General features: G+C 44.6%; 1 protein-coding gene across 1 annotated transcript in view; it reads right to left on the bottom strand.

Moving 5' to 3' along the window:
- CDC45 (cell division cycle 45) overlaps positions 1-22500 on the bottom strand; it is a gene marked incomplete in the record, with an annotated part of 734635 nt that overhangs the window by 178457 nt on the left and 533678 nt on the right. The window contains 1 exon segment of the mRNA XM_044068778.1: positions 19312-19395. Coding sequence (XP_043924713.1) covers positions 19312-19395 — 84 coding nt within the window.

Here is a 22500-nt window from a genome sequence, read left to right as displayed (position 1 = left end):
TGGAAAAGGTGGGGGAACGAGAGCTGTCTGGGCCAAAATTGAGTCAAAAACGAGGTTTTTGGAGTATTCTTCTTGATTTTGTGTAGGATTCTTGGAAGCACAGGAAGGAGAGGAAAGGCATACAGGAACAACCCCTTCTAAGAAAGTCATGGTGTTCACATTCCAAGCCAAAGGAATTGGGACTTTAACAGAAATGAGAAGTTGCGTGTTCAGAGGGGAGGCAAAACGTTGTACTTCACAACTACCCCACAGACTAACTACGTCCAGAAACACATCCCTATGAAGTATCCATTCATCAAGCTATGTCCTGGACCTGCTGAAAAACTCTGTCACAAGATTGCTCTTTGAGGGTATACAGACTGCCTGTAGGGTGACTTGTAGATTGATGGCCATTTCCCATGCTTGATAGGCCAACCAAAGAAGCTAAGACCTCTTGCTCCCTTGTTTGTTGATGTGGTGTTGTTTGTATAAACCTTCAAGGGGACCCAGAACCCAAAGCACATGGAAAGCTTGAAGGTAGAGAATGAGAGCCCACATTTCCTTGATGTTGATGTGAGCCACCCTCTGCTAAGGAGACCAAAGGCCCTGTACTTTCATAGTGTCTGAAGCAGTTCCCCATCCCAGCTCTGATGCATCTGTGAGGAGTTCCTTAGAATGCTGAGGAAGGTGGAAAGGAACACCTGGACTGAGAGATAGCTGCCTAATCCACCAGTGAAATTCCAGTCACAGAAGGGAGCAAAGGAATGAGATGGTTCAGTGTGTTGAAGCCAGACTGATTTCAGGGTACCACTGAAACTTCCTCATATGAAGCCTTGCCTAGAGAAGTAAGGGAATAATAGAGGCCAAAAACCCTAGAGCCCTGAGAAAAGTACAGTTGTGTACACTTGCCATAAATGTAGATGTTCGAGTGTATTCACTGTAGCAGTCATTACATTTGGGTAATCTGCTGGCAGGTTGCCCACAGTCGGCCTGATTAACAAAGTCTTGGGTCCTACTTCGGTTGCTGTCCCTTCTTCCATGACGTCAGTTCGTCAGGGGTATAAAACATGTAGCAGACACCATTACATCAGTTTTTCTTGCCCCAGATGTCAGGTGCCCCCCTAATGGGGAGCAAAATAAAATTAAAAACACAAAAGTATACCTCCAACCAAAAGCAAATACACCAAAAAGGCTTTTAAGCATAGTAAAAGAAAGTAGAGGTATAGCAAGAGAAAAACAGGGGTCTGGAGGGAGGGTAACCAGGACTGCAACAGTGAATACACTTGAACATCTACATTTAATTTAATGTAAGTGTACACAACTGTACTATGTTCTTCGTGTTTCACTGCTGCAGTCATTACATTTGGGCAGATTCCCAAAGCTATGGTTGGGTGGATGGATTTATACAGCATTAGGACCAGCTATAAGGCCCTGCAAGACAGCAGTGGCAAAGCCAGCTCTGGAATTAGAGAAAATTGGTAAATGATCATGCTTGGCGAAAGTATGAACTGAACTCCAAGTAGCAGCTTCTAGAATATCCCTGGAAGGAACACCTCTGAGGAAGGCTGCAGAAGTAGATGCAGCCCTGGTGGAATGAGATCTGATCCCCCTGGGGGATAGGTTTTCCATGGTGCTTATAGCAGAAATGAATGCAATGGCTTATCCATTTAGAAATGGTTTGTTTTGAAATAGCCTTTCCCTCTGCCCCTGCAGCAAATGCTACCAGCAGTTGTTGAGATTTTCTTAGAGGTTTTGTCCTGTCCAAGTAGAATCTAATTTGTCTGTTCACATCCAATGAATGCAGAATCTGTTCCCCTTTGTTCTGTGGATTGGGAAAGAAAGTTGGCAAATGAATGGACTGATTAAGAGCCACACTGGATACCACCTTGGGCATGAAGGATGTATTGGTCCTGAGTGACACCCTGTCCGCATGAAAGATGATGAAAGGCTCCAGTGCCATAAGGGCCTGTAACTCCGATATCCTTCTAGCTAAAGTGATTGCTAGAAGGAAGGCTGTTTTCCAAGAAAGAAATTTTAAGCCTGCAGTAGTAGATGGCTCGAAAGGAGGTAGAGTGAGTTTCTGAAATATAAAGTTAAGGTCCCAGGCAGGGGATGGAGCTCTCCTGGGTGGTCTCAAGTTTTTGGCCCCTCTGAGGTACTGCTTGAGCAGAGGATGAGAGAAGAGGGGAGGTTCTGTGTTATAATGAGCTGAAATGGCTGAGGCATGGATTTTAATGGAGGAAAAAAGACAGGCCCCTGTGAAGCATCTCAGTTAAGTATTGTAAAATCTGAGGTAAATTGGGCGCTGCTGTGCTCATCCCTTGAGATTGATTCCAGGCACAGAATCTTTTCCATTTGTCAGCATAAGATTTTCTAGTACTAGATCTTCTCGCCTCCAAGATGACATCCATCACAGGTTTGCTGAGTGATGCTAAGGGTGAATTTAAATGATTAGCCAAGCTGCAAGGATCAATGTTGGGAGCTGAGGGTGCAGAATTTGGTTCTCCTGCTGAGACAGTAAGGAAGGTGTCTGAGGCAGGTGCCATGGGGAAATTTGTGACACTGCGCAGGAGGGGTAACAGTGTTGGCATGGCCAGTCTGGAGCAATCAAAATCGTTTTTGGTTTGTCCTGTTTAACTTTTAGCAGAACTTTGGAGAGCAGAGGCAGAGGGGGAAAGGCGTAGACCGATAGGTTTTTCCAGCTGAATGACAGAGCATCCACTTTCCAGGCTTTTTTGTGAGGAGTCCTTTTGCAAAAGTTGTCCAGCTAGTTGTGGGGGAAGGAAAATAGATGTCTGGGATCCCCCATTTGCTTGTCAACATGTTGAAAATCCGCGGTTCCAGTTTCCACTCGTGTGGGTCCATGCGATTTCTGCTTAGTCCATCTGCCAGTGTATTCAGTTTTCCTGGCAGGAATTGAGCATGTAGTTGCACTTGGTAGCTCAAGGCAGTACTCCACAATGCCATGGCTAGTCTGCAGAGGGGGGTAGGAATGAGTACCCCTTTGCTCGTTTATGTACCACATAACCGTGGTGTTGTCCATCTTTACCATTAGTTGTCCTGTATGAATGTAGTCCTTGAAGGCTGTCAGAGCATTCTGTACAGCTAACATTTCTTTTTGATTGATATGTAGGTGCATTTGATTTGGGGTCCATTTGCCCTGAATGCACTTCCCTGCCAGGTGAGCCCCCCATGCATAGTCTGATGCGTCTGTAGTTAGGGTTTGGGCGGCAGGGGGTAGTGTGAATGGGAGTCCCTTGTTTTCGTGGCAGGCCTCTGCCCACCATAGGAACTCCAGACATAGGCAAGGTATGTTAGGAATCCTTGCTTCCAGGCTGTGACCATGTTGACTCCATAGACTTTTTAAGTACCACTGAAGTTTCCTCATATGCAGTCTTGCATATGGAATTAGAAGAATGCAGGAGGCCATGAACCCCAAAGCTTTCAGTATTTGTCTTGCAGATAGCAGGGTTTTTGTGGCCACTTGAAGTAAGTTACCAAATGAATTTGCTTTTCTGGCGTGAGGAAAGCCATCTGGGCAGTTGTATTCAAGCTTGCACCCAGGAATGTAATCTGCTGAGAGGGTACCAGTTGTGATTTATTTTCGTTTATGGCATACCCTAAGACAAGTTAGAACCCTTTTTACAAACGCCAGATGATTTATAAGTACGGCCTGGTTTTCTGCCTAAATTAGACAATCATCCAGGTATGGATATATCTGAATATTTGCCTGCAAAATGCAATTACTGGAGCCAGGCACTTTATGAATACCCTGGGCGCAGTAGACAAGCCAAAGGGCAGTGCAGAAAACTGATGATGCAAAGAGCCTGCTTTGAAGCGTACGTATCTTCTGCAAGATTCCCTGATTGGGATATGCAGGTAAGCTTTTTTTAAATCTAAAGTTGCCAACCAGGCATCTTTGCCTAGCATATGAAGTAACTGGTGAAGAGTCAGCATCTTGAATTTTGGAATATCCAGAAAGGTGCTTAGAAGTAGAGAGGTCCAGAATTGGACGCCAAGATTTGTCTTTTCTGGGTACCAGGATAGGCCTGGGATAGAAACCTTGTTCCTTTTCCTCTTCTGTTACTGGTTGAATAGCCCCCATGTTTAAGAGGGAGAGTACTTGCTTCTGAGCCTCTGCCCACTGATTTGGGGGCAGGTCTGGCCACCCGTTTGGTGTTGGCAATGTGTGGAAATAAAATCTGTATCCCTGGGACACTATTTAAAACCCATTTGTCCTGGGTTATGAGTTCCCAGTTTTTTGCATGAAGAGCAATCTTTTCCCCGAAAGGGGTGACTGAAAGTTAAGTGCTTGGCAATTTTAAAGGAAAGTCATTGAGACTGTTTACCATAGGGGGTGTCTTATTTCCAGATTTGGAAGTGGATGCCCCCCATTCTTTAGTTCTGAGAGTCCCTTGGGACTAAAACCTGGTGCTTTTGGTGTGTCTGGGCTTGGTTTGAGTGGCTTTGGAAGGAGCGGGAAAGGACCAATTCTTCGTAGGTCAGTGCCTACTAAATCTCGGAGGTTGCACTTGTAAGAAATCTTTTACAGTTTGCATAGATTTAGCTTAATCTTCCATCTTTTTTTTTAGAACTTCTTCAGCCTTATTGCCAAACAGGCAATCCTGATTTAAAGGAGCATCCAACAATTTTGCTTTAACATGATCAGGCAAAGATTGCTCCTTAATCCAAGCATGCCTTCTAAGCACAGACCCAGTAACAGCAGCCCTGCAAGACGCCTCTAAAGAATCAAAACCGCATTGCAAAGTATGTTTTTCAACTTGTTCAGCAGAATGCAATAAATCCTGTAAATCTTTAAATTTTCCACACAGTCAGAAATCAACAATTTTCTGTTTAAGCAGTCCCATAATATGCTGCTGATATTTTAGCATATAAAATTGGCAGTTTAAAGCCCTGATTGCCAAGGTTGCAGAAGTATAAACCTTTTTACCCGATCTGTTCAGTGCCCTGGAGTCTCTATCAGAAAGTGTAGGATTTTAAGCAGTAGAAGCCTTAATGCCCTTGGGCCCCTGAGAAATGGTTTCTGGATCCGCAACAGGATTTTTGAAAAGGAACTTGTGGGACTCAGGAACCCTGTAGTATCTTGCCAGGTTTACTAGGAGCTGGAGGCAGGGAATCAGCAGCCATACTAGATTGTGAAAACACATCAACAAAGTCTACTAGAGGAGGTATAGCCAAAGGCCTATGCTGAAGAAGAAGGAAATCCCTAAGCCTCTTTTTAGATTCAGAAAATTCCTGATTTTCCCAGTGGAAATGTTCCCTTAAGGTATGTAAAGTTTCCCCAAAATAAAAATCCTCAGGGGGGGAAGCAGAGGGAATAGAATCCTCTGCATTAGAATCCTCATAAGTAGGCATGGACAAATCCAGGTCATGGGAAGAATTAGAAGAAACAGAGTCCTGATCAGAAGATTCATAGTCAAGGTCAGTCCTAGGCCTCTTAGAGGGGGGGGGGGTGACTACACCGGATTAGCGTTAATAAGATCTTCAGACAATTTGATCATTTGTTTTTTAGGCATAAGGGCCAACATGTGGCCTGGGCGTCAGTTTTTTAGACACAGATCGAGATTTAGGTCTTAGAATAGAAGGTGGAGTTGGTTTAATACGCAAGTCTGTAGGCCTGAAAACAGAAGCCGGTGCCTGCACAGTGGCTGTGGACCCATCCAAGGTACAGACATCCGCAGGTTCCATAGGTGAAGCATCTTGCAGCATACTGGACTCCGAATGGGTCTCAGTAGAGACCTGCGAGTCAGAAGTAGCAGGTATCAGGGGCTGTGAAAGCACCTCACTGAGTACCGGCGAACTGGCGACTGGCTTAGAAGGGTCGTCGGCAGTTTTGGACCTCAACGGCCTGTCTTTTTCTTTGCATTTTTTCAGAATTCCGGTAGTCGGATAACTAACAGACGTTATTTCTGGATAATTAAACCGAGAACCAAAATATTTAGAGGCAAAAATGTACCGATGACAGATAGTGCGCTGATTAAATAAACCACAAAACCGACAGCAAGGTACGTCGTGGTCAGGGCCTAGGCAAAGAATACAGTACAAATGAAAATCTTTATGAGGTATTTGCTTCCCACAAGTAATGCAATTATTAACTTTTACTGACATTGGCAAGGAGCAAGAAAAAGTTTCCCCCAACGCGGTACTTGGCTTTAAGTTGAAGACTTCGGTTTTGAAACTCAAAAATGAAAAGTTCAGGAGTCGGCCGACCGGCACTTGCGAACTGCTTCTGCTTCGGGCACCGCACGGCAAGAAAGACTGATGTAATGGCGTCGGCTACATGTTTTATACCCCTGACGACCTGACATCATGGAAGAAGGGACAGCAACCGAGGTAGGACCCAAGACTTTGTTAATCAGGCCGACTGAGGGCAACCTGCCAGCAGATTACCCAAACGTAATGACTGCAACAGTGAAACACGAGCATCTTCCTGGCTGAAGAAAGGACTTGGAAAGCAGGGATAGGAAGGAATTTGAGGGGGACAAAACCTTACAGGCAGGAAGAGATAGCATTGGAATAGTCTGGAATCTGTAGCCTAGGAAAATGTAATCCTGAGAGAGATGTCAATATCAAGGTGCAGGTACTCCACGACTATCGAAGCCAACCATCAACCAAAAAAGCAAAAATCAATAAAATTTTTTTTTTATACTTGAACAGCAAAAGAACTTTATTCCATGGGTTGTTAGCGCTTTCACGTCTACTCTGGACGCTTCTTCAGACTTTAATAAAACACTTCATCACTTCTGTATTTAAACACTTATCAATTAAACAGTTAACCAATGAAAGCCTTTGCATGAATACATAACTATAAAAAGTCAGAAACTTATATTGTGAAAATTCAAAATTGAGAATTGAGCCTGTAGATGCACTTGGTAGCTCAAGGCTGTGTTCCACAGAACTATGGCTAGTCTGCAGAGGGGGGTATGAATGGCTACCCCCCCCGCTTGTTTATGTACCACATAACAGCGGTGTTTTCCGTCTTTACCATTAATTGTCCAGGAAGAATGTGGTCCTTGAAGGCTGTCAGAGCATTCTGTACAGCTAACATTTCTTTTTGATTGATATGCAGGTGCGTTTGACTTGGGTTCCATTTGCCCTGAATGCACTTCCCTGCCAGGTGAGCCCCCCCCCCATGCATAGTCTGATGCGTGTGTTGTTGGGGTTTGGGTGGCAGGGGGTAGAGTGAATGGTAGTCCTTTGTTTTGGTGGCAGGCCTCTGCCCACCAAAGGAACTCTAACTGTAGGCAAGGAATGATAGGAATCATTGCTTTGAGATCCTGAGAATGTTGACACCATAGGCTTTTTAGATACCATTGTAGTTTCCTCATGTGCAGTCTTGCATATGGAATTAGTAGACTGTAGGAGGCCATGAACCCCAAGGTTTGCAGTATTTGCCTCGCAGATAGCAGAGTTTTTGTGGACATTAGTTTGAAATAAGTTGTCAAATGAATTTGTGTCTCTGGCGTGAGGAAAGCCATCTGGGAAGTTGTGTTCAAGCTTGCTCCCAGGAATAGAATTTGCTGACAGGTACAAGATGCGATTTCTTTTCATTTATGGTGTACCCCAGACAAGTTAGCATCTTTTGTATAAATGCCAGATGATTCAAAAGTATGTCCTGGCTTTCTGCCTGAATTAGACAATCGTCCAGGTATGGGTATATTTGAATATTTCTTTGCCTGGAAAAGGCAATGACTGGAGCTAGGCACTTTGTGCAGTAGATAAGCCAAAGGGCAGTGCAGAGAACTGATGGTGCACGTAGCCTGCTTTGAAGTGTAGGCATCTTCTGCAAGACTCCCTGATTGGGATGTGCAGGTAGGCTTCCTTTAAATCCAGTGTTGCCAACCAGGCATCCTTTCCTAGCATAGGAAGCAACTGGTGAAGAGTTAGAATTTTGAAATTAAGAAAAAGGTGTTTAGGATAGAAAGGTCCAGTATAGGACGCCATGAGTCGTCTTTTCTGGGTACCAGGAAAAGCCTCGAGTAAAAACCTTGTCCATTTTCCTCTTCTGGTACAGCATGAATAAACTTTAAGCTTAAAAAAGAGAGTACTTGCTTTTGAGCCTCTGCCCATTGATCTGTGGCTAGATCTGGCCAACCGTTTGGGGTTGGTAACGTGTGGAAGTGAAATCTGTATCCTTGGGAAACAGAATTTAAAATCCATTTGTCCTGGGTAAGGAGTTCCCAGTTTTTTGCTTGCAGAGCAATCTTTCCCCATAATGGAGCAGTCAGATGAGAAGTGCTTGGACGTTTTAAAGTTAAGTCATTGAAACAGCTTACCATAGGGGGAAGTCTTACTACTCCCTAATTTGGAAGTGGGAGCCCACCACTGCTTAGTCCTGTGCGTACCCTGGGACTGAAGCCTGGGTGTTCTGCTGGTTCTGGGTTTGGACTGAAGACCTGGAAGAGGCATGAAAAGACCAATTCTTAGAGGGCCAATGCCTACTAAATCTCAGAGGCTTTAAGGAAATTTTTAACTGTCTGCATAGATTTAGCTTTTTCCTCCCATCTTTTTAAGAACAACTTCTGCTTTGTCGCCAAACAGGCGGTCCTGATTTAAGGGAGCATCCAGCAATTTAGTTTTAACATGATCTGGAAAAGTTTGCTCCTTAAGCCAAGCATGCCTTCCAAGTACAGACCCGGTGACAGCAGCCCTGCAAGATGCCTCTAGTGAATCACATTGCAAAGGATGTTTTCCAACCTGTTCAGCTGAATGCATTAAATACTGTAAATCCTTATTTTCAGCACAGTCAGGAATCAACATCATCTTCTGTTTAAGCAATCCAATAATATACTGCTGATACTTTAACATATGAAACTGGCAATTTAAGGCCCTGATGGCCAAGGTTGCAGAGGTGTATGCCTTCCCTATCTATCCAGGGCCTTGGAATCTCTATCAGAGGGGGTAGGATATTTGGCAGAAGTAGCCTTAATGCCCTTGGGTCCTTGTGAAATGGTCTCGGGATCAGCAGTAGGATTTTTTTTAAAAAAACTTGCGAGAGTCAGGAACCCTGCAATATCCATCAGGTTTTCTGGGAGCAGGAGGTAAAGAATCAGGGGCCAAGCTAGATTCCAAAAAGGCATCATCAACAATGTCTAGCACAGGAGGAATAGCTAAAGGCCTGTGTTGGGGCAGGAGTAAGAAATCCCTACGCCTCTTTTTAGAATCAGAGTAATCCTGGCTTTCCCAGTGAAAATGCACCCTAAGAGTATGCAAGGTCTCACCAAAAGAAAAATCCTCTGGGGGAGAAGCAGAGGGAATAGAATCCTCTGCATCAGAATCCTCATAGGTAGATAAGGATAAATCCTGGTCACCAGAGGAAACAGAATTTTCAGAATCCTGGTCAGAAGTATCATACGGAAATTGAGTCCTAGGTTTCTTAGAGGGGGAAGGCTGGCTTCCCCTGATTAAAGTTATGAGGTCTTCAGCCATTCTTATTTGTTTTTTTAGGCATAGAGGCCTAACCATGCGGTCTGGGCGCCGGTCTTCTAGGCATGCTTCGAGATTTAGGCCTTGAAGAAGAAGATGGCATTGGTTTAATAAGCAAGTCAGTAGACCTGAATACACCCTCAGAAGCCGGTGCCTGAACAGCGGCTGCGGACTCACCAAGGTAGAGACATCCGCAGGTTCCACAGTTGAAGCATCTCGTAGCATACCGGACTCCGAATGGGTCTCAGTAGAGGCCTGTGAATCTGAAGTAGTGGGTATCTGGGGCTGCGAAAGTGCCACCCTGACTACCGGCGAACTGGCGACTAGCTTAGAAGCGTCGTCGGCAGTTTTGGACCTAGGCAGCCTGTCTCTGTCTTCATCTTTGCGGTTTTTTTGGAATGTCAGTAGTCGGGTGGCTTACCGAAGACATATCTGGATAATTGAACACAGTATCAAAATATTTAGAAGCGAAAATATACAGACGAATAGTTCATGGTTTAAATACGGCACAAAACCGCCAGCAAGGTACGTCGTGGTCAGGGCCTAGGCAAGGAATACAGTACAAATGAAAATCTTTGAGGTATTTGCTTTCCACAAGAAATACAATTATTGACTTTTACTGACATCGGTTTAGAGCAAGAAAAGTTTCCCCCAACGGGGTACTTACCTTTAGTTAGACACTTCGGTTCTGAAACTCGAAACTGAAAATTTCTGGAGTCGGCCGACCGGCACTTGCGAACCGCACGGCAAGAAAGACTGATGTAATGGAGTCAGCTGTATGCTTTATACCCCTGACTACCTGACGTCATGGAAGATGAGACAGCAACCGATGCAGGACCCAAGACTTTGATAATCAGGCCGACTGAGGGCTACTGCAAGCAGATAACCCAAATGTGATGACTGCAACAGTGAAACACGAAGAACATCCAAGACATGCAAATATTTCATGAACAGAGGGTGGATAGTGATGTGAAGGTAACGTTCCTTCAGATTCAAGGAAACAAGAAAGGCCTGGGTAAGCAACACAGGAGTCTGAAGAGAGAGCATTCAAAAGGAAGGTACTATGAGGAAGATGTTCAAAAAAGAAAGCTACCTTAGTCAGGTCTCAAAGACCTTTCCTTTCTAGGGACCAAATGCATCCTAGAATAAAATCCCAAATCCCTCAGTCTGTGTAATGGGTTGAATGGTACCCTGGAAGCTGTTCTGCAAGTGGTTGGGGAATACTGGAAAAAGAGGGTATGGTTTTCCAGGTCGTAAAGTAACCCTGCTGAATAACGGAGACAATCCAGGTGTCTGGGGTAATCACCTGCCAAATTGGTAGAGAAAGAAAAAGCTTAAGGGACAAGGGAACCTGGTTGAGAGGAAAGGAGGGCAGACAATCAGATGGCTGCAGACTGGTTAGGAAAGGGACTGCTTCTGTGGCCTGGGCACTTGAGTAGGCTTATCAGAAAAAACACACCTATGAGCGTTCTACCTTTGAAAGTCTGTCTAGACATTCTACACAAACAGTCTTACTCTGACGGTTCCTAAAACTTGTGGATAGGCAAAACAAACATCTGCTTCAAGTCTTTCATGATCATATCTTGATCCTGTAAGGCCTTGAAAAGATTAGCCACAGCAGTACCAAACAAATTCTAGTTATCCAAGGAAGGATCCAGAAGTTCTTCTTTGATATTACCTGGCAAGGTCTGAAGGTGAAGTCAGGAACAGTGCCTCATCTCAGAGCTAGTGCCAGCAGCCTTAGAAGATGCATCTGCTGCATCATAGCTGCATTTGATAGATGTGACAGTCAACCTGAGAAATGGAATTCAGCAAGGAGACCGCTGAGGCCTTACCCTCAGATTCAGGCATATCAGAAACAATCTTTCCATTCTGGGAAAGACAACACAGGTTGTATGGAGTCATACGAGTCTGGTAATTAATGGTCCTGAAGGCTAAAGTAGCTGAAGTTTAAACCTTCTTACCAATCCTTCCCATAGGTCTGCTGTCCTTATCCAAAGGAAGGAGCCTGGAAGAATGCAACAGCCTAGAAGGCTCGTCAGCAGAAAAAACGAAATCACTGTAGGAGCAGAGGAAGGGCACTTGTACAAAAACTTGCAAACATCCGGCACCTTATAGAACCGGTTAGGTTTCTTAGGAGCTGGAGGCTGAGAATCCAGTGTCATCGAAGCAGCAAAAAAAAAAATATCCAGTAGAGTAGCCAACACAGCAGGGCCAGCAGAAGGTTTAGGAGAGTCTATTTGTAGCAACTCATAACATTCTCTTACCAACTTCTGATACTTGGGAGCAATCCCATTTGAAATGCTCCATCAAACATAGGACTGTCTCACCAAAGAAAAGCTAATCCAAAGAAGAATCAGAACCGACTGATTCTGCTTCCTCAGAGCCATAATCTAAAGGTGAAGGAAATGCAGAGGAAATAGGCTAAGGAATCAGCATTCTCATCCGAAGACTCTGGGGTCTCTAGCCCTCTTAGGGGTAGAGGACCAAGACAGTGCAGGAACCAATACCCCCCCCCCCCAAGGAGGCTTTAATGCCATCGAGGCACTGATCAAACTGAGTGAAATTCTGTCACTCCCATTATGGATACCTGGGAGCTGACACCGCATGCTTAGTTTTTTGCCTTTTCTTCACTGGGGCATCCAGGCTAACAATATCTGGAGGTTCAGATCCTTGCCTGGATTCAGTTAAGGAATCCATCATCATTCCCCAACAGGGATCTGAGGAATCCTTCTGGACCCCTCAGAAATAACCAGTTATGGCTCCCCCTCAACGTCTGTGACGGACATTTGCAAGGTCTCCAAGGATGAAGCATGAAGCATATTTCATGTCAGCCTCTGAGAAGGTTGGGGCAGAAGAAACTGAAAGAAATACCAGGTTATCCTCTGGGTTCTCAATGAACTCATACATCCAGTGGAGGATGCAGACTCAAGCCTAGACTTCTCTGCCTTCTCTTTAAGCAGCGGCTGTACCTCAGGGAGAGCCGATTCTGCCATGGGCCAAAAGCTTGACATGTTGGTTCTCAGGGAAAATGGAGAGTGAAGAAAGGCAGCTATACACTGTTGTGGGTACAAAAGCCTGACAGATGGAAGACTAAGTGTGGTTTGTGAGATGCACCTAAGCAAAATAGGCACCTATCATACTGTTTTTTATGGGGAATTTGCCACCCACACAGTCATTTCCCTTTCTTGGATGACATGTAACCCACTGAACTATTAAGAAAAATTAGAAAAGAACCCCAATGGGGTACTTATCTGAAAGAAATAGCCTCAGTATAATAAACAAATGTGAAGGGTGTTCAGACCAACGTATGACAATGTGGTTCGGACTGGTGGCAATGAAGTCCTTAGTTAGGAGCATATGCATCTATGTATTAGAGCATATTTCCATAATAAATGCTTATAAAAAAATAAGTTTTGTCTTAACATAACATTCCATCTGTGTTGTTGATCTTCGTTCATTCATTACTGATGGGGGTATCGGTTCCGTCCTCGGAACCAAGACAGCCTTATACCAAGCTCACGTCAGCCAAAAACTCTCAAGCCAAGATCCTGCCCAGAATGTTCTGCTCCCTGTTACCTCAGATCGAGTTTGCAAGTTGATAGACAAAAGTAGAGGCTACCTCTGGTCATAAGAGACCTACAATAAAGGAATATATGAGATCAACCAGGAACCTCCGGAAGGGGACAGAGGGTGGGGAGTAATGAACGAACAAAGATCAACAACACAGATGGAACGCTATGGTAAGACACAACTTCTTTATCTGATGTTGTTAATCTTTGTTCATTCCTTATTAATGGGACAGAGTCCTCAGCTACCTGTATCCCTGGGTGGCCCTCATGGAAGGACATTCCTGAGCACCATGGAGCCAAAAGAAGCTCTACCTCTGGAGGCCAAATCCAATTTGTAATGAAGGATAAAAGTATGAGGTTTGGACCAAGTCGCAGCTGAGCAAATGTCATTGAGGGAAGGCCTAGCATGGAAAGCTGCTGAAGTTGCCATATACCTTGTAGAATGTGCTTTCACTCTTTGAGGCAAGGTGAGATTGTTCTTGTTGTAGATAAAGGCAATGCAATTTCTCAACCATGACGCCAATGTAACTTTTGAAACAGGATTACCTAGTCTTGGCCCAGAAAAGGCCAGAAATAATTGGTCTGATTTACTGGTAGATTTTGTTCTGTCCAGATAAAACCGTATTTGCCTATGAACATCCAGGGAGTGCAGGCAATACTCTCTGTTAGAATGATTAGGAAAAAATACTGTGAGGTCAATAGACTGGTTGGATAGACCGCTCTTACACCACTTTTGGTAAAAAGGAAGCATTAGTTCTCAGTGATACTCTATGTATGTATAGGGACGTTTGATGCACAAGGCTTGAAGTTTTTATGATTGCAACCAGAAACAAAGTTTTCCAAGTGTGGTTCTTTAAATCACATGAAGACGCAGGTTCAATGGGGGGAGCTGTTAGGGCTTGTAGAACCAAGGCCAAATCCCAAGGTTGTACTGGTTCTCTAAAGGGAGGTTTTAGGTGAAGAACTCCCTTCAAGAAAGTCTTACAGAGTCTATGTGACATGAGTGAAGAATCCTGAAAACCAATGTGGAAATTTGAAAAGGCAGCTAGATGAACACGAACAGTAGAGGCTGACACCCCAGATTAGAAAAGATGTGATAAGTAATCTAAAACCACCGAAACTGGGGCTGACAAGAGGTCTAATTGTTTATTCACAGCCCATAATGAAAACCTTTTTCCATTTACCGAGATAGATTAGTCTGGTGGACGATTTATGAGATGCGATAAGAATATTGCGCACCGGGGACAAGAGGTTATCCTGCCTGGCAATCAAAGGAAGTGGAGAAACCAAGCTGTCAGCTTCAGGGTTGTTAGATTGGGGCGAGTCAGACCCTGCGGATGGGAGATCAATGTTGGGGAAGGATTGAGGATCCATGGTCGATCTAGCAGGTGAGGCCAGAGGAAGGGGAACCAGACTTGTCGAGGCCAATATGGAGCAATGAGGATCACTTTGCTTTTTAACTGCAGTGCTTTCTTCAAAAATTGGGAGAAGGTAGAAGAGGATAAGCATAAGGTAGAGCAGAGGGCCAAGCGTGGACTAGAGCATCTCTTGGTGACCGTCCCTTAGGGGGGGGATCAGGGGCAAAATAGTTGCTGCACTTGTTGCTGGATGCGGAGGCAAATAGGTCGCAGTAAGGCTGGCCCCAGCGGCTGAAAATTTTTGCCACTATCACATGGTTGAGGGACCACTCATGAGGTTGTAGAATGCACCTGCTCAACTTTTCTGCTATCATGCTGGAGCTCCCAGGAATGTGCATTGCAATTAGATGGTGGTTGGAAGCTATCAGTTATTACCATATTCTCAAAGCCTCTCTGCATAATGGAGAAGATCTGGTGCCCCCTTGCTTGTTGATGTTCCAGACCACTGACATGTCTGATTGGATTGCAATAGTCCCCGACAGAAGGATAGAATGGAATGCTTGCAACGCTAGTAGCACTGCCCTCAATTCCAGGGCATCGACATGCAAAAGGGCCTCCGTCTCTGACCAGGTGCCTTGGACAGTTTCCCTGACATAGCCCTCCCACCCCATCAGGGAGGCATCCTTGGTCACCGTGGCTTTCGGTTGATGGGGGCTGAAGAGGTGAAACCATTGTTGGGGGTTTTGAGACATCCACCAGAACAAATCTTGTTTGCATCTGAATTACACTTATCTGAAAAGACAAATGGTGTTGTAGAGTACCTCTGAGTGAGGAGCAACCACTGGAGAAGTCTCGCATGGAATCTGACCAGAGGAACAATGGTGATCGAGGCTGCCATTGACCCCAAGAGTTGGAGTATGGCCCAAACAGAAGACTTGTGGTGACAGAGCAGTGGCTGAACCTGTTGTCTTACTCTTTGAAGTTTGTGCTCCGGAAGATATGCTGTGCAATTCCTGGTGTCCAACAGTACCCTGATGAATTCTAAAGACTGTGCTGGGGTTGTGTTGGACTTCTCCCAGTTTACAGTGATTCCCAGGTGTTGGTGCTGTGAGGAGAGTGTAGTCTAGGGTTTCTTCCAGTAGATGCTTGATGGGGGCGGGGTAAGGAGCCAGTCATCTAGGTATGGAAACGCCTGGAATCCTTGAAGTCGTAGGTGAGTGATGACCACTGCCATGCATTTGGTGAACACTCTGGGGGCTGTAGAGAGACCGAAGGGCAGTGCTTGAAATTGGTAGTGACCAGCTCCTATGCAGAAGCGGAGGTATCTTCTTGAGCGCTTGTCCAATTTTATATGGTAATAAGCATCTTGAAGATATACAGAGCACATCCAATAGTCTTCTTCCAGAAGAGGAAGGATAGACTGAACCGTGACATTCAGGAATTTCTCTGTTTTTACAAATTTGTTCAGTGTGCAGAGATCCAGAATCGGTCTCCAGCCCCTGTCTTTTTTGGCACCAAAAAGAACCTTGAGTAAAAACCGGATCCTATCTGGTTTAGGGGGACCGTTTGGATGACTCTTTTTTTTTTTGCATCAGCTTTCGGATTTCGTGTGCTGCTGCTTCCCTTTGACTGGGTGGAAAGTCGGGTAAGTCTCTGGATGAGGTTGGAGAGAGATGGAAGGGGATGCGATGGCCACTGGATATTTTCCGTTGTACCTAAGAATTGGTGGTTCTGTTTCACCAGGCAGTTGGGTACAAGGAAAAATGACCCCGACCGCTTCCAGAAGTGAGCAGTCAAGGGCAATGCCTCAGGAGCACTGATAGAAATAAGAGAAAGAATCTCTGGAACCCCGGTTTCGTGGACCTCCTCTGCCCCGAAAGGGGAGTCTTCCATTGGAGTTGCCCCCTCTGCCTCTAGGGGAGAACTCGGCACGTGCGTCACAGAAAGAGCCCTGTGATTTTCTGTGCCACATTTTCCCACTCCTCTGATTTCTGGAGTAGAATTGTTGAGGAGTGTTGTGTCCGACACCAACGGCAGATAGGGTCTTGCCATCTTGTTTGCACCTGGCCAGGCTATCCTACTTTAGGGTCAAACAAAGAAGTGGCCTCGATGGGGGTGTTCATAAAGGAAGCTTTACAGAATTCTGCAAAGGTGCATCCAGGCATGTCGTCTTGTGACTATGCCTGCTCTTGCCACTCTAGCTGCTCCTTCCATTGCGTGTGAAATAAGATGCATGGAAGAATTGGATATGGATTCTAAGGTCACTATCTGAGAAGCTACTTTGTCACAGACCTTATCAGAAACCACTCCTGCTAAGGTTTCAGAGAGTCAGATGATAAGATCCTTCTGCCGCATTATAAAGTGTGCCAAATAGTTCAAGGACCTTATGACGGAGGTCGATGAAGCAAACACACGCTTCCCGAGTCTTTATCACCAGGGACTTTATGTTGGGCGGATGGACAGTCTGGCTCTCTTCTGCCAGGCCTTTCTGGGTTACAGCCGCCACCACCATGGCATCTACTGGAAGGCCTTTTGACCAATGGGGATGCTCAGCTGGGGGAGATAAGATCTTGTCAGGCCTCCGCTGTATAGCTTCCAGGGTGTCAGGAGCCTTACATGCACGCTGAACAAGCTTATCGGCTGGCGGGGTAATCCAGGAGGGTAGGAGGCCAGGCACAAAAGGCCTGCAGGAATACAGATTCCACTGAGGAAGGACTGGAGGACTTCCAGTCACCCCACTGTCTTAGGATCTCGAGGATATCACCAAAGGACACCTCAGAGGGTGACCGTGGGGACCCTTCCCTGTCAAAGTCCATATCTTCGGTCAAAGACTCCTCAGTGGAGTCCATGTGCTTCCTCTTGCACAAAACCTTGTGAGGTACTTCCTTAGTGGGGAGTTCTGGGCAAAGAGGGAGTCTTCTGATGGGGAGAAACCTGAGGCCCTTGTGCCTGGTGGTTGTGGCTTGTGACAGGGCACAGAGGGGGGAGAGGACTCTGACATGAGGGGTTTGTCAGCAGAGGAAAGCACCCCCTCTATGGCCTGGAAGGTTGGACCGCCCAAAGAGGAATGGGAGCCTGGAACAGAGCACAACAACCTCGGAATCGGGGTCACACCCCGCTCCTAAGAGCTGAGCCCCAGACCTAGAGTCTCAAGAGGCTGTGGAGCATGAGGGAGGGAGGATTCCTGGAGGGTGTCATAGAAAAGATCAGAGTGGAACCAAGAATACCCTCCCCCACAGCACAGCCACTAGCCTGAGAAGAGCCCAATGCCCAGTGCACTGAGGGCCACAAGGATGACTCTGGCTCCAAAGTGAGGTCCAGTATTAGAGTCGGAGGTAGGGAAGCTGTTGTTAGAGGAAGGGGCTTCGATGCATGCATGGAAGTCGAAGGAGGAGTGTACATTGGAGTCTGTGGAGAAATACGTTAATCTGAAAGAGGCAACGTAGCTTTAGACAGTTGAGAGAGATCCCTGGCCACAAGCAACTGGTCAACAAGCCGCAACACATCTTGTTCAGAGAGACTCCTGGTTGACCTCAAAGAAACGTGAAGGTGATTTTAGCCTTTCTAGAAAAGGGCTGTATTGGCTACCAACAAACTGATCCAAAGTTTGAGTGGTGCAGAGCCCGGAACAGAAGGTGTCTGCACTGAGGAGAATGGTGTTGAGGTAGTCTGCGCCGATAAAGGCAAGTGTCTGCAATGATGAGTAGGGTGCCGTCAAGGAAGGTGTCTGCACTGGTAGTAATGATGGTGCCGAAAAGGACTGCACAGAAGAGCGTGTCTGTGCCGAAGGGGTCTGCATCGTAGAGGAAAGAATAGTCAAACTTGGAGCTGAAAGAGATTGCACCTGCAGAGATGGTGCCAATGAAGGCTGCGACGAAACTGTCGTAGCTGTGTCTGCACCGGGAACTCTGGTGCCAGTGGCGATAAAGAGGACATGGCTGGAGCAAGAATCATCTGGGGCGGTGCCGAGCCAGGAGCCGAAAGGTCACAGGTGGCAGCGCCGGACTGGAAATTACCTCCTTATGAGTCGACTCCCTGCGATCTCCAGAGGGAGATGAAGTGAGTGATCTCGAGAAGGAGGAAACACCACCACCTTTTAAGGAGTTTATCAGGAGGGGGTGAGCCCTCTGACCCAGAGATAGCCTCACAGAAAGGAGTTTTAAGGAGGCCCCTCAGGATTAACGTGTTCTTTCTTTCATTGAGAGTCCTGGTCTAAAAATTTCTACAAATCCCACACGAAGGATCCACTGAAAGGTGGGAGACATTCAAGCAATAGACACAGGTCATGGCCACCAGAAAGCGGTAACTTACGTCCGCAATCCTTACACTGTTTGAAACCAACACTACTTTTCTCTTGTCCAACATGATATGGAGAAGAACGACAGTACCAAAGAGTTAAGAAGGCTACCCAGAAGGGTAAGAAGAGAGAAAGGAAGGATAACCAATGAAGGTAATGAAGAATTACCTCAAAGGTAAGAAAAAGGGTAATAAAGGGAAATAAACTATAGGGAGAGAGTCTTCAAGATATGATAGGGTAGGAGTATAGAAATAGTAACTGACTGAAAACTTTTAAAGCACTAACAATATAGAATCTTTCAAAACATTTTTCACTTAGCTGAGAGAGAGTGGCTTGACATGGCTGTACAGCAACGTGGCAAACGAGATCCGAGGTAACAGGGAGCAGAGCATTCTGGGTAGGATCTTGGCTCGAGAGTTTTTGGCTGACGCGAGCTTGGTACAAGGCCGGCTCGGTTCAGAGGATGGAACCAATAACCCCAACAGTATGTAGCAAACATTAATGCTATCCCCTCCACAGAATTGAATGCCCATAATGTCATAGAAAATGCAATACACAATGAGGTTGATAGCATAGCTATACATTTCTTTATCATATAGCCCTTTATTTTGCTGGGTCTAAAAACGCTGCTTTTACTAAAACAAGAGTGTCTACTTACAGAGTGAATAAAAGATTTCAACAGGTGCCTGCTCAAAAGGCTCAAGGCCATTGGCTTGGAAAACAGCTTCACGTCAGGGGTGCCCTGTAAAAGCAATTGTTTGTTAAAATAATTGTGTTAGTCCAAAATGCTACAGTAAAATCAGTGCTAAATCACTACATATGCACAGTATCAAACTGTAAATTCTGTTTTCAAAATCTAGTCTTACAATTTTTTTCTGGCGTTACATTTTTTTACTGTGAGATGACAAATACCAGAAAAAGTTGACCAAAACTCGAGTATAATTCAAGAGGAAAAACAAAATTGTGTTGTTTTAAACAAAGACAAATTCACCTATGCATAACTATAACATGCACATATAATGCTAAATGCAATAGACAGTATAGCTAAGCTTACTGGATAATTAGTACAGGCACAAAACATACTTTTCATACCATTTGCCTATGCTTAGAAAACAGTGGCTGCTAGTGGCAGCTTGAGGGCAGTAGGAATACAACAAAAAACCAGTATGACCATACCTCCCAACCACCAATATGGACATCAAGGCCCAGTGGATCAAGACTACCATCTAGTGAAGAGGCCCAGTGGCTCATGACTACCATCTAGTGAAGATTTAGAGGTACTACTGGCAGTTTTTGCCATCAAGTATGCCTCATACATTGTATATTCATGTGCATGGCTAACATCCTAACCTATGTGTGCTTCTCTGTGTATGCATTTGTAGAGAAGGGAGAAAAAAACAAGAGAAATTATTCAGCAACAATAAAGACTAATTGGGTATCTCATCACCTGTCATGTGGAATAGGTTAATACTAACGGCACAAAAACTGTGCAGAGTGGGCTGAGAGGAGGTTAGCCAGTAATAAAGAAAAGAAAATACAGCAGAAAAAATATAATTCAGCAAGCAAGATGTGCATTACTTATGCGTATATGAAACTGGACTTCATGCAATGCTTCACAGCAGCTCATAAGGAGAACGCCAGATCCAACAGCTAGAATATTGCTCCTGACGATCAGGGTATTTACATATGCACTCCATGGCTATAGTCATGAGCTACATTTCAGCAAATTAAAAGCTTTTCTACAAGTAAGTTTACTGTGTTTTGCTTTATAAAATTTTCTGATACACTTTTTGCACACCAGTGAGGATGTGCTTAAATACTAAGTCAAGGCCAAACTACTCAAGTCAAAATTGGGGCATTAAATCTTTTTTTTTTTTTGTATATTCCTACAGTAGTTAGTTGTTTAAGTGCAGCAAGTAATGCAAAGCGACCCACATCACAAGAGTTCCTCATACCCCTTCAAACACAAGCCAGACACTGCTTGGTAACCACACTTATGGTTGACATCAAATCATTTTCAGTATTAATTTCACTTTAGAAAATATATCAATGACATTTCTGTGACTCAGATTTATATGTAGTACAAAATAAGTAAAGTCAAGATACAGACACAAACATTTTATTAAATGTGTGTGTACATATATGCATGTACAGGAATGTACATAATACGCGCGTGCGTACACACACACACACACACACACACACGTGCACACACACACACGTCAGTTGTTCAATACATTGAACGTTTAGGACGGAAGCTTGTTTTTGGAACTTTTCTGCCTGGCCCTCCACTGAAAAATGAGCATTTCAGTTCCCAGATGGACTTTCCCAGAAAATGAAAAGGAAAAATTACTTTATGAACTACCAGTTCATAACAGGATGCCAGGATTTGTCTTTTTTTTTTTTTTTTGGGGGGGGGGGGGGCAATATACAGTGGAAAGTGGGATTTTGCCTTATCCTCACTGTTTTGCGATCTTTGAGTTGGTACTATATAATTAGTAGGGAGTGGAGGGGGGTGGGGCTTAACTCCTCCCACATAAAACATCCACCCCAATTTAATGAGTTTCAACCATTTGTGTTTGATGTAGTGAGTGGGTAGGCGACTTTGTGAAATACAACCATATATGCAAATGTACATCTCTTTAATATATATATATATATATATATATATATATATATATATACATACATACATATATATATACATATATACACACGCACACATCTATACAAAGACACACACACGCATACATCTACACAAAGACACGCACACATCTACACAGACACGCACATAAATCTAAACAAAGACATATCTAAACAAAGACACACACATCTATACACACACCTATACAAAGACGCACACAAGCACACATCTATACAAAGACACACACACCTATACAAAGACACACAAATACACGCACACATCTATACAAAGACAGGTGCACACACAATTTATACAAAGACACACACAAACACAAGCTACACAAAGACGCACACACAATCTATACAAAGACGCACACACAATCTATACAAAGACGCACACACAATCTATACAGAGACGCACACACAATCTATACAGAGACACACACAATCTATACAGAGACACACACACAATCTATACAGAGACACACACACAATCTATACAGAGACACACACACAATCTATACAAAGAGACACACACAATCTATACAAAGAGACACACATCTACACAAAGACATCTATAAAAACACACACATCTACACAAAGACATCTATACAAAGACAAAGACACACACACATCTATACAAAGACACACACACACACACACACACATACATCCATACAAAGACACACACACCTATACAAAGACACACATCTCTTCAAAGACATACACACACACACACCCCTTTACAAAGACGCGCACACACACACCTCTACAAAGACGCGCACACACACACAAACACATCTCTACAAAGACGCGCACACACATCCCTGCAAAGATGCACACACACATCTACAAAGACGCACACACACACCTCTACAAAGACGCACACACACACACCTCTACAAAGACGCACACACACACACCTCTACAAAGACGCACACACACACACATCTCTACAAAGACGCACACACACACACATCTCTACAAAGACGCACACACACACACACACATCTACAAAGATGCACACACACACACACATCTACAAAGATGCACACACACACCTCTACAAAGACGCACACACACACATCAATACAAAGACGCACACACACACACCAATACAAAGACGCACACACACACACACACACACACAATACAAAGACGAGCGCACACACACACACCAATACAAAGACGCGCACACATCAAT

This window comes from Protopterus annectens, chromosome 4.part0, assembly GCF_019279795.1.
Source record: "Protopterus annectens isolate FY-2018-M chromosome 4.part0, PAN1.0, whole genome shotgun sequence".
In the NCBI taxonomy this organism is placed as follows: Eukaryota; Metazoa; Chordata; order Ceratodontiformes; family Protopteridae; genus Protopterus; species Protopterus annectens.
The sequence above is the reverse complement of the archived record's forward strand: the minus strand, read 5'-3'. Positions and strand labels throughout refer to the sequence as shown.